Below are 13725 nucleotides of genomic sequence, written 5' to 3' on the forward strand. Positions count from 1 at the left end.
TTGAATCATCGACATAAGATATCACAGTTAGTGTAAATATGTGGGCGATAGAGGAATCTTGCAGGACCAAATACGGTAAAAGGTATCTCCTTCGTTTATTTGCGGAAAAACGTGTAATCAATGCATCTTTGTTTTCATATCTCTAGAGATATGACGGTACACGTCAGAAAAAAATCTCACGTGACTGCACCCAGCAGTCAGTGAAAAGCCGCCATTTTAATTATTAAGACCATGGAAGACTCCTAATGGATGAATGTCAGAAGAAAGTCCCTTAAAGGATCTTGCACAATCGGTATGCTTTTCAATTTTAATTCAAAACCGATCAAAACCTGCATGAAAATACAAAAACAGCCAATTTCACATCGCGTAAAAGACAGCTACGCAAATCATGCCGGTTGCACCTCTAACAAGAAGGGTCATGAGTTTTTTTTTATCAAACTGCCAACTAAACGAGGAATTTAAAGCTCCCTCTATCGTCAGAAGCTCAACCAAAACATGCATAGATCTAGTTAACAAGGAGGTATATAATTTAGAATTCAAATTTTTGACCGATTTCACACTGCTCCTAAATTCATAAAAAATTGGGGGAACTCCTTATGACTTCAAAAAAACACTGCTTTCTTTCTTCTGATATTCATTCATAAGGAGTCTTCCATTGTCTTAATAATTAAAATGGCGGCTTTCCACTGACTGCTGGGTGTAGTCACGTGAGATTTTTTTCTGACGTGTACCGTCATATCTCTAGAGATATGAAAACAAAGATGCTTCATTATCCTGTTTAACCCTAAGAGGTCTTCAAATATTATAAATTGGTTTTAAGGAAACTCTTTTTAAAAAAGATAAATTGGGGGAACTCCTTATGACTTCAAAAAACACTGCTTCATTATCCTATCAATATGTTTAACCCTAAGAGGTCTTCAAATATTTGTAGCGGCTTAGGTTGAAGGAAACTTTTTTTCGTGACATTTTCGTGACATTAATAACTTTAGGGTTGAGGAGTCTCTGCATAAATGTTGCATAAAGGCAAAAAACAAGAAGTTTTCTAAACATGTTAAAAGTAAACCCCAGGCTTAAACATGCATTACCTTCGATCTTTCGACCTGTCAAACATTACCATAATGTTGCAATATTAAATCTTTGTAGAGCAGCTTTTTCTCGCCTATTTCCAATATAAAATTATTTTCCAAGTTATGATTTCCGAGTTATGTCAAATTTAGGGGGAGGGAAGCAACTACCCTTCACTTCCATGATTACCATCATTGGGTTGTTTCACACAAGGCTTATACAGCTTTAAATCCACTGTAGAAGATGTATCGAATATAAATTTAAGAAAATAGCCTGTAAGGCCGTCAATTCTTGCAGTATTATTGTATGCCTCTATAGAGCACTATTTTCAGAAACAGCAAAAAGCGAATAGCTGTAACAACTAACTGTTCGCTGCAGAGACATAATCACAGTAAATCACAAAATAACGGTGTTATTCGTGCGAAATATGATTTTGGTGTGACAGGTGTAAAAAAGGCTCGTCCCGTTTACTTTAGCTGTGCTTATTTTTCCTACAAACAAACCACTGACAACTTCCAATCTGTTTAGAGTGCAGTGAAAGGGTTAACATACACAAGAGGAATTGTGTTGTATGGAAGGCCTTTAAAAGTAAATTAAAGATAACATAGATGCAGATGAATTTAAATTCAGCTTGTCGACAAGTGATTTTAAAACCAGCAAACGATTTATCAAACAGCAGAAGATTTTACAGAGCAACGTATTGAATGTTACAAGATTTGACAGAAAAACTTAAGGGGCTTTAACGTCTACACCCCTACACCCCTATTAGATATTTCAGTGTCTAAATTCTGGAAAATTCAAATACAGAAATTGGGTTCTTAGCAGGGGCGGACACTTGGTCAAATATTGGGGGGGCAAGCCTATTGTTTAAATAAGATGACGTCATACTTCCCGTTGTTTTCAAACAAAAGACCATTATCCTCTAAAGTATTGGGGGGCCGTGGCCCCCTTCCCCCCGAAGTGTCCGCCACTGGTTCTAGGTTCTTCTACATATAAAGAATATCTATCTCAAGAAGGGCGGGGGGAGGTGATCGAAAGAATAAACACCGATCTAAGAAGCAGAGTTAGCATGCTAAGCCCTTCATTCTGCGAATAGATCATCTCATTTCCATAATTATTTCTTTAATTTGCAATTTGTCATAAAATGTATAAAAGTATGGTTATGGTAAATGAGCTCTAAAAGAAAGTCAAAAATTTACATTAAGGGACTTATGAACAGAATGAACTTAGATAGAGTTTATATAAAAACACAATCAAGATGGGTTTTCAAGGACGAAAGTACATCAGCTACATCGCATTCCAGATTCTTATTTACTGTTAAAACCAGGGGTATATAAAATGTCAAACTCTTCGACATGCTTAGTTGGTCAATAAAATTTACAGTTGGTCGGCGAAATCCTTAGCTGGTAAGAAAAATTGCTAGAGGTTAGGCAAGAGAGGGACAAAATTTGGTATACTCGCGACATGTATTCTATAATTAGTTCCTTTGACTATCGAACCTATTTACAAAACTTTATACTAGTGGTAAGCAATAAATGCTAGTAAGTCGTATATTTGTTTGATAATCAATATAGTTCAGTGTGCTGAACGTCGAATTAATAACAAATAATTAATATAGCAAAGGTATGACTCTGTACATGAAAGTTGAACATTGCATTAAATAATACAAGGAATTTATCTTGTATGTATATTCTTTTGGAAAACAACTACGCTATATCTTCCATAATTTTCGAACCTGCTCTAATTGACTGTTAATAGAAAAAAGGAGGGCAACGCCCTATTTGTTCTCTTAGCCTGGGGTGCCAGTTGGCCCCCCCAGGGTCTCTTGGATATTGGACGGACCCTCCCGACGCAGAAAAAACAACCCAGAACGGCATAACTTAGAGCTTTGCTTACAAAAGCATTAATCACGATCTGTTTACATTCTTTTAAGTTTGAGAACCCAACGGCGGTAAGATCAAAGCCTGCGTAAAACAGCTGAAATTAGAAACGCTCGTAAACGAAAACAGAAAAAAACAGTTATATGAAATTATGTATTGTCTTGTTGGGACATTAGCTAAGGTTTGTCTAAGAGGTGTTAATAGGCTTTTCTTTGTTAGAGTTACTTAAATGTAATTAAATACCATAACGTGTTGCTTTGCAAATGCTTAATTGCTTGCTATTAATTGACACTGTATTCAAATTGGCATTTGTGCCATTCCAAGCAATCAAAAACCAATATCTGAAATGTCACAGCTGTTTGGTCGAAATTATCACGTGATGAAATATCTTTTTAAATCTGGTAACAATCTGTTGTTTACAAATGAGAAAGTTCTCGTTAAGAAGTTCTAAATACTAATGACTAACGGTTTTACTGTTGTGAATGCGAAGTAACAGCATAGTAGGCTTTGTGCAGTCTTCAATGAGCCTGTAAATGTGTAACCTTGCTTCACTCTTTTGAAATCTGTCATGCAAATTTTACTAAGCTAAGATGAATTTGCCTATTACAACCCAGAGTATCCTATCATAGCTTTTTCTTTTATGAACATCTCTGTCACTTATGGTTATTGTGTAACGGAAGAACAACTCTGACTCTTGAACTTTGGCCTTCTGACTTCTGACCCCTAGCAATTCAAGACGAAACAGATGGCATATGGCAAGTATTGTAGAGCTGGGTACGAGTAGGTTCTTCTGAAGTGATAAAAACGACGGTCCCCTAATTCTTTGCGTAGCAAAACACCCCTCCGTATTGATTTAGATAGTCTAGTGAATGCTTATTGTCAGTGCTAATGTGCTGAAAAAACTTTACTCGATGATTGCATGTAAAAACATGCGTATCTTAGGTATATTTATGAATCACCATCAATAATACTCCTCCGAAATTAGATACCCTTAGCAACGTACTGAGAACGAGCTAGGGCGGGGACATCTGTGCACGCACTTAAAGATTTGTATTTGTATTTGTTGCTACCTAGCATCCGAAGGTAGTTTTTAAGACACTGAGAAGCTATGCTTATCAAGCAGTGTCCTGGACCTTCCACTCGATGTGACCACACCTCGTGATTCTTACGTCTGGAATTACAGAGAGCTGGCGACTCTCCCCACTCTGGGTGAAAGTTTGGTCATGCCAACGACTCGGACCAGGGACCCTTGGGTCTGTAGTGAGCGCCTCTAACAACTGAGCCATCCTCGCACTAAAAAGAGTCCGGTTGATAGCTTACATCTACAAGCAGACTACGCGTGACTGAGTCTGCGTTTGCTATGGAAAATAGATATGATTAATTTCTGAAGTATGGTAGGATACTGAATTCGATGACATTGCAAAAATTGCAATAAGAGGGCTAGGGCCGCTGTTTGCAGATAGCGCGGCCTAGTGGGCTATAGTTGGGGCATCTACGCAACCCCCTCGCTCCTTCCCCCTATCGTCGGGGCTCAGCATCCATGCCAAAGTAGAGCAGAGCAGATTTCGCTTTATCGCAATCCATCCTTGATTGTAAAAATAGTTTGGTCACCTTAATTCTTCTTTGTAGAGTTTCTGGCGCTACTCTTAAATAGAGCAAGGCGAGAGGTTTAATGAAAAGTTTACTTCAAGCTCAAGTTTATCAAAGTAAGCTTCTATATTTATCATAATTTTGCACCTTTAAATGAGTCCTAATATCATGAATTCGTGGCAAAAGTCTACATAAATGTTGCGAGAAACTAAAACAACAGGAAGAAAAATAATTTTTTAAAGCTGAAGGTACAAATGACTTGTCATTTTGTTTTTATCTGCTTAGGAAATTGGCATTTAGTATAAGGGTCAATATCATTGGAAAAATTACACTTGATTATTTACTGCAAGAAAATCTGACAGTCAATCAGTGTAGAAGAAGTGTCCCCGCTTTAAATAATTGTGCTCAAATGAACTCCAACGCAAAGACATCAACAATTTTTGGTTAACTTGATAAACCAAAATACGATGTCATTGCGCAAAGATGAAACCGAGCAGTGGATAACTACATCCAATGACCCCTTTGGGTTACCGCTTCTTGCCACAAAATATTTAAATCGCTGCTATTTGGTGTGAAAACAAACAAACATACGTTGCATGTATCGAAAACGTATCTGGAAAATATGCCAAAGAGGTTTACGCTAACTAAGAACTAGTAGGCCAAAGTTGCTGATTTTTATTGGCTCGGGGAGTAAAAATAGATATCGTGGTTCTGCTACAGTTCCAAAGCTGTTGTGTACTTGGTCTCCATAAGACATATAGAAAACCAAATAATGAAAGATAACAATCAACCATTCAGTAAAGAGATGATGTTACCCAACAGCACTGGTGCAAACCAGTTGCGTGAGAACATCAAAGCTATATGACATTTAGATAACTAGTATATTGGCTATAATCATGGTACCATTGGGATATCAACGTCCTTGAAAATAAAGCCATATATGCCGGAGTCATCGAACTTAAGGTGCTGTAACTAGTGGCATAATTCCAAGTAAAATCTCAGTGCACAAAAAGTGTACTGTTTGGTTAGATCCATTGGTTAATGAGATCCATAGGAAATAAGATCCATAGGCAAAAATTACCGGAAGGGGAAATTTTATGCTGTATTCATCTAAACGTTATAGGACTGAAGAGGATCGTTGAGATGACGTGAGAAATGAGATGTTGATAACATAAACAAGTGGAATTGCCTGGGACCAAGCTGAACTGCTCAAGAGGAATAGACCAATGGAAAAGGGGGCAGCTCAGGAGATTCGTGGAGGGCGTGATCATTAAACGACCCTGGTCCCCTGGGCAAATAGCACGATGAGGTCAGGGTGCCCAGTACCTTTTCTTGTTGCCTTTTGCCCCTACAATGTTGCTACTGGGAATCAATTTCCTGTTGGGTGGATACGAGCAAGCATTAAAATCATTGGTCGAGCCTTAATTTGGGTTGACAGCCTTGAAAACCTCTGCCAATCTATTTAATTTATTTAGCAACTTCATATTTGTGCTACCCTCATTAAGAAGCAACGTTACTATCTATATTAAGTCACGGGAAGTCAGACATTCTCATTGCCCTGCGAAACTTCAGAATGGAGTGGAACATGTTAAAAACTACTTGTGCCCATTCCCAATAAAAGAACAACTTGGTTAATGACTCCTATAAGCTGTCTTAATTTCACACCCCTTTGCGAAATGAAGTTGTTACATTAGAGACGACAAATCAGACGAGACTTAAAACCAATTTTTAGTGTCTACATGTAACAAGATGAAAAATTTGTTCTTCCGTTTCCTTATATTTAATTTTTTCCCAGCTGCCAAAATTGAAACATTTTCCAAATGACTTCCTTCCATACCTCTTCAGTTCATCGTAAGATGTTGAGATCCTTCTCTAACCAATCTATTACAGTGCCAAAATCTTAATTAGATTACCTCATGTCTTCTACATGCGCGCTGTTACCCAATGATATCCGAGAATCAATCTTCAATTTAACTTACATAAGGTAAAATATAAGTTTAAGCTCTCCAGCATAAAAGAGAAAGCGATGCAGACAGAAAGCTGCTAATAAAATTATATGTGCAATCAGGCATCGGCCGAAAGATAGATTTTACGGGCTGGTACCAGGATAGTGCATAAGGAATAAAGGCCCCATGATGGAGAGGGGGTCATAAATAGAACGGGTGTGTAATCCAAAGTTACGAAGAAACAAATCACCTCGGATTGGTGCATTTTATCCAAACGAGGTAATAAGAATTTTTGTATGATGTATTCAGACCTTGTAATATGCACAGCATCTGAATTTGTTTATGAACTATATTAAAACGAAGAAAAAATTGCAAGAAATTTTCTGCATTTTATTACCATCAAAAAGGGAGGACCCTCTTCAGTTTAATAGCAAACTCTAACAGCTTCATCACTGTAACTGCCACTATGTGGAAGCCCTGGTTGAAAAGTATGTAGGGATGAACAAAGGAATTTAAAAAAGACAGAAGACGTGAATACTTTAGGGATTTTAACATGAACGATAAAAATACATAATAAAAAACTTACGCGTTGTTGCTGTTGCTGTTGGTGTGGCATTCTTTGTACGTATGGGTTGTACTCATAAAGAGGCCTTGCAAAACCAGTTCGCTCTCTAAGGGGCATCGTGTGGGTTGGAATTTGGAGCTAAAACCAGGCATACGAGCATCAAAACATGGAAATGATCTTTCGTAAAACAAATTTTGCTATTTATACTCATATTTGGCTAATGATAGCAGCAGAGTAATTTAGGGGACATTACGCGAGGTAAGACAGTGGACTGTTTGCCGCTCTTGTCATCAGTTGGGCCATTAATCAGAATAGCGTTAAATGTTGTATTGTATTGTAACTACAATATGCGAGTTTATATTGTAATCAATTGAAGACAATAAGAAAATGCAGGGGAGTAGAGAGTCCCGCCTTTCATGTCAAATGCCCCCAGCAAGAGCTAAGAGCAAGAATATCGACCAAATATCAAAGCATTGAAGACAAATCAATGTAACATTTCAAGTTTTTTCTAATACTGATGCTTCGGCTGCACTATTCCTGTGCAAAGAACACTGGATGACACCCTCTTTTCTAGAAACGCTTCCTCCGCAAGGAGGAAATTGGATTACGGGACTCCAAGCAAATTGAGAATATCTTGGGATTGTTGGTTAAAAACGTCGATTTGAATGGAAGAGAGTGTTTGAATGCAGCACAATGGACTTCAAAGTCAATAATGTACTGGTTTTGCATAATCATTTTCCATGTATCAATGCGTAGGGTGGGGTATTTCAGGCAATGGGCGTGGCTAATTACTTATTTGCAGGAACATTTGCCAGGAGAACACACCAATGTGATGCGATGAGAAGCAGAGAAATGAGAAACTTTATGGGGGGAAGAGCTGCTTCCCTGTTAGGGTTAACCAACAAGAAACTTTGGGCATGTATGCCAGTCGCCCCCTGTTTGTACTCTTGCCTATTGCAAATCAGTTGTTGTCCATCAAGGGCGTTAGCTATGAGAAATTTTGATTCTTTGTTTTTTGCTGGTAGTTGCATGGGGTCTAAAAGTTTCTATACCAGAAAAACCCAGAGTCACTACAAGACACAAACTAACCCAGAGTCACAAACTAACCCAGAGTCACAAACTAACCCAGAGTCACCTATGCCAGGGCGACACAGACATAAATTATATCAATTTGCCCGCAGTTTTATGAAGAAATATATATAACTTTTCTACATCATTCACTAAAGGCAAGATCAAGAATTGACAAGATTTATCTATCAAATTAAATTAATGTCACGTTCTAATACGCAATATCACGGTGGAATATGGGTAGGGCAGCCTAAAATTATACAAAAACACGCATGTAGAGAATTTCGAATACTTCTGTCAAAGAAAGGTTTTTCCATTGCACCCTTAGATTTTTAGTTCCTTAGAACGTTATTGGCATTCTTTGAAAATCAATAAAAAATAGGACGAGTTCGTAGCATTCCCACCCAGCAACCAGGGAACGTGGGTGTTTAGATCGATCCATCTATAAAATATTTCCATGCGAATATATTATAACGAAGTTGCCATTAAAAACTATCAATTTCTGATATTATTAATATATATTCGTTTGATCAGAAAGATGTGTGTTGCTGTTACTTCATATTGTATTAGTTAACAAAACCATTTTGAAAAGAAAACACAAACAGGAAATCACATATATTTATTGAAAGACAATTACGATAATGAATAGATTTGAAGAGGTTAATGCTATATTTTCGGTTATCAATTTGCGTTTATTCAAATATTAAGGGAAGCAATTTTCTTTAATGTCATATCTCCGGACAAATTCTTGATCCAGGTAGTCTGAAATCATAGCCCTGAGTCATCGAAAAAGCTGAATATCCCAGAACATACAAATTGCACTTTTTTCACTTTTTGAGGATTCCCCAATTGTTAGGGTTGTAGATTACTGATTCAAGGGTCCTGGGTTCGAGTCCCTCCTATGGGCAAACGTTAACTTAGAAAGACTAGGGTCACCAGCTTCTGTAATTCCAGGCATAGAAATAATAATAATAATAATTATTATTATTATTATCATTAACAATTTCTTTAACGTTGGCAAGAAAGAACAAAAAAATACATATAGCTAATAAGCTAATGGGGTGTGGTGAAGTCGAGAGGAAGGTCCAGGACACTGTTCAGTGTCCTAAAACTGCCTTCGGAAGCTAGTTAGTAACAAACACATATACATAAAAACATGAAGAATACTTGTGGATGAGAAGTCTCGGTTATACTAACAAACATAACATTGCAATTGAACGGCATGCACTTAGAACACTTTCTGCGTCGCCAGAATGTATTTTACATATGCAATTCAGGGAATGGGAAAGCGGGGGTGAGGGGACTTGGTCATTCTCTAATGATTGCAAAAATGTACTTAAAACCATTAAAAAAATCGTATTGCAAGTGGTCTTTAGCCACACCCCCCCCCCAACTGTTTAGCCCCTCGATCTGTAAAGTGCTAGGCGGTCTACGCAGTCTACGCGGTAGAGTTGTGAATCTTTGCTGTTATTATATGTGAAGACTTTCCTGATATGCATTAAAACATGATGTCTACATTTGATTTGTGACACTAGAGAGTATCAAAAATTAACTGGATGTATCGACAAATATTGGTTGTTAAACCCCCCACCCCACACAGTCAACACCCTAGCCAACTTCATCCAAGTAAAAAAGAATCGAAAGTAGAAATAGGCAGACAAACGAAGAAGCGACGATGAAGTTGAGTTGCAACACACAGAAGTGGTTGGGTAACATGAGGTAAAAATGGGTAGTAAGCTTCTACCCTTGGTCTCTCTCTCTCCTACCCTGGGTGCCAGAGTCTCAATGTCTCTGCAATTAAGTTCGAAGCTAGTCACATAAATATTCATTTGACTGCAATCGCATCTATAACACTTTATCCTGAACCCAGGTTTTTCGAAGTCCTGGTACCCAGTGTGGAACTCTCCCTGTCAATTTAATTGTTAGTCTAAAACTGTATACTGATTAATTAGTAGGGATTTTAATAATCAAATATTTGACAGTTGAGAGCATTGATTAGAAAGCATGCTCGTGTCTGAAATTATTGTAGGTATTGTTAAAAATTATTAGCAGAAACTTTTTAAAAAAATATGTAATTTTCTAAGTGTTTCAAAAGAAATGACTGCAAATAATTTCCGGACCCCCAAACTTGTATACTTTAGAATAATATTGATTATTGAGTAATATCGCATAATAGAAGTACTTAAATCAAATGAAGAACTTAGATTATCGAATTGCCTAAAATAATTATTGTTACCCGTAGATACTCTTGTATCGACGCAAAAAACGATACCAGGCAGTGCACAGACATACCTAAATTGTACATGAATTTGTGCAGGTATGAAATAACAAACCCTCTGCTTAAAATACCTAGTGACTATTGTGTGGGGAGTGGAAATAAAATCCCGTTATTTGGGTATCACTTCAATGTCTGTTGTTTGGTCATATACACTTTTATAGCATTGTTGCAGCTCAACAAGACGTATGGCCGCAACATTACAACGAGGCTTTTCAAATACTTTAAAAAGGTCTTTTGAAAAAGGTTTGGTATACTGGATAAAGAGCTTTCGATTGAAGTTTTTCTAAGTACATTTGCAGAGTTGCTGAACTTCTTCAGGTAATGGAACAAAATATTAAGTGACTGTTTCGCCTTTCTAAGCAGAATAAGACGTTATAATTGCATAACTTCTATAAGTGTAAAGAAGTTGGGATTCTGGTAGCCTCTCCAACCATGATCGCTCATCACCACCCCCCCCCCTCGCCCCCTCCGCAGGTCTGGTTTTGATGTGTCTGCTAAAATAATACCTACGCTCCGACTTCAATATGCCGGTGGAACTGTAGATGGTGCATTGTACAAGCATGCTATTGTGCAAATGTTTAAGAATTTATCCCAGCAGTTATGTCCAGAAGTGTAATATGTACAGTTTTTGAATTGCTTGTGTTGAAAACAGCCGAGTAAACACCTTCATCTGGATTAATATTTTAGTGTCATTTACTAAACAAACCTAAACGGAATATAATTGCATAGGTCTTTGTGTAAGAGGTACTACACAGATGAGAAACGAGGGACTAATTATTGGCAGCTGTAGCAAGAAATGGATTATACAAGGCTCAAGGTGGTTCGGAAACAAGGGAGACATACATCTCGTATATAAGCAGGTAGTTTGGTAACAAGGGAGACATATATGTCTGATTGAAAAACCTTAAGTTTACAATATTAGGGAGAAAGGGTTGCTACAAAAAGAGGACCAGTTATCATTTGGTAGATTTTACCATCTTTTAGCGGGAGGCAAAATTTTCCTTCCCTGGTTAAGACAATTCTGACAAAGTATTCATTCGGTAGGGAGAGAGCTCCCTGAGGGGGGGAATTTAGGCCCCTTTTCCCCTTTCTAGAGATACCCCTGCTAAGGGGACGTAAACTTTTGGAACTTATTGGGGTGCCTTCTAACCTTGACAGCACATAATTACACAACTAGGCAAATTTAGGGGGAGGGTTCATTTATAAGGAAGGGGGCAATCGTCCCTTCTTATGTTTCAATTTGATGCTTTCCACAAGAAAGACAGAAAAAAAGACAAAACTACGATTCTTCCAGGACATGAGCAGAAATCCTGGAATTCAGAGCAAAACAAATGAATTTTTGATGTTTTTCCGGCAGTAAGGAGGTAATGCAATGGCCTTCTGTGCAACGGAGCTTCTGGGAGTGAGAGATCTCATACATCAGTAAAAATTTTATAAAAGATCCAAGACTGAGATTAGGCCAGAGCAAGTAAACCCCGCTTTATTATCATACCTTTTACAGAAACATGACAAAAAAACCTTCTGTATGGCGTTACTGCCCTTGTAGCAAACCAACACCATGGATACATGGGAAGCTACAGAGGGGTGTAACCCATTTGCTGTCATGGTTTCAATTTTCATGAAAACCTCACAATTGCGAAGAGCCTATCAATTGTTCATCTGAAAGAGCAGGTGTAGACCTGATATTGGGTCAAGCTGAATCAGCGCTCATTGCAAACAGTAGGCAGCGTATTAAAACCACTTAAATCGTGTTGTATCGATAAAAAGTAGATGTTTTATGTACAAAGAAACCGTTCCTTTAAATGGGTCCACTATAAGTCTTCTTCATACCGTACTAGCTGGGGCTAAGTTCGGGAATAAAATTCTTCAATAAGCATTTATCGTTACTACTAACAAAGGATTAGGCTAACACGCAAATAGCAGTCCGTAGGTGTTTCTTTAAATTAGGTTTCAAAGGGGTTGTAAATAATACAAGATTTGTACCTTGAGCTTATGGGGAGTTTCTCTACGGTTATATCAGCCTAGGTAAAAAAACCTTTTCCTAAATCGTTCTTGTACGTATGTCTGCTCGATACACCTTATTCCTGTATACTATAAAATATGAATATTAGATATGAACAAACAAATAAACGCGGTGCAATACCTTTGAAAGTGAGCTGTCACCTCTGATGTTAGAAATCAGTTAGATACGTTGAAAATTGTGTGACATATGGCCGATAAAAGTTCTGAAGTTTGAAGTATTACTGTTGTTTTAGCATGGCTCAGAAAATTATGGACAGAGACCAATTTACCGTGATTTGATGGGAAAGTGCCTGTGCTCACATGGTCATATTTCAGCTAAATTGTAACACATCTAACTGATTTTGAATATTTAGATGTATTCCATGATGAGTCTGAATATAAATCATAAAATCGTCACTTAAGACCTCTATTTCGTCTACTCGATACTCGCTTGATGGCACAAAAGCATTTGCAGTTGATTACATATCCCACAAAAACCCCTTTTTTAAATTACAATCAAGCCACAGCACGTGCCATAGAATATTTAATCGTGTGCCGTTATTTCTTTAAGATTATCGGAATTGGAGGTGTCAAAAGGAAAATCAAAGCATAATTGTAACTTTGCAAATACTATTAGGCAGGTATCAGCTCACCCAGTCAGTCACAGGACATAACTAGACAATTGCACCATTAATGAACTTGGCAAATGAGCTTTTCATGCCCTGGATACCTCCAAACCATAAAACATAGAAATATAAATATTTCTTAATATAAAAAATTCAAACTTCTCTTATAAACTCCTCCCATATATCGACATTTAAATAAAAGTAGCCCGATATATGTTGGCAGGCTTATTCTTTTCTGAAAGGGTTCAGCTATAAAAATCAGAATTGGATATTTTTATTGCTTTTACTTTCATGGTCAAAGATACAGCCCACAGGAATGTAGCATTCAAACCAAACTGGTAATTTAAATTCAAATATGGAAGGTTAAATTGCAAAAGAACAGTGAATAGAATTCGCGCGCCATTTGTTCCAATTAAACCTCTTTTGTCCTGCTATGATAATTAATTAGCTATTTTGATAAGAGAAGTTACACATATCAAACAAAACGCCCCCAAAACAACTGAAATTTTATTGCCATCTTCAGAACTATGTTATATTTGAAGCAAAGCTATTGTGCTGGGTAATTGACAAGGGCTGTAAAGGCACACGAAATTCTTGATTTTGCAAACATTGATTTCGAAGTTTATAGGCTTAATGCCAAGAAAAATGAAGTAACAACTTGAAATAATGCTTCGTGATAGAAGTAAGTTTAAACATAGGCCAAGCT

General features: G+C 37.4%; 1 protein-coding gene across 1 annotated transcript in view; it reads right to left on the reverse strand.

Annotated features, from left to right (window-relative positions):
• Window positions 1-13725, reverse strand: part of LOC135695354 (uncharacterized) — a 44206-nt gene that overhangs the window by 28586 nt on the left and 1895 nt on the right. The window contains exon 2 of the mRNA XM_065214423.2: window positions 7068-7184. Within this exon, the coding sequence (XP_065070495.1) occupies window positions 7068-7184 (117 nt within the window). The remainder of the gene's footprint in view (window positions 1-7067; window positions 7185-13725) is intronic.

Source organism: Rhopilema esculentum, chromosome 2 (genome assembly GCF_057945365.1).
Source record: "Rhopilema esculentum isolate cy_ngs chromosome 2, ASM5794536v1, whole genome shotgun sequence".
In the NCBI taxonomy this organism is placed as follows: domain Eukaryota; kingdom Metazoa; phylum Cnidaria; class Scyphozoa; order Rhizostomeae; family Rhizostomatidae; genus Rhopilema; species Rhopilema esculentum.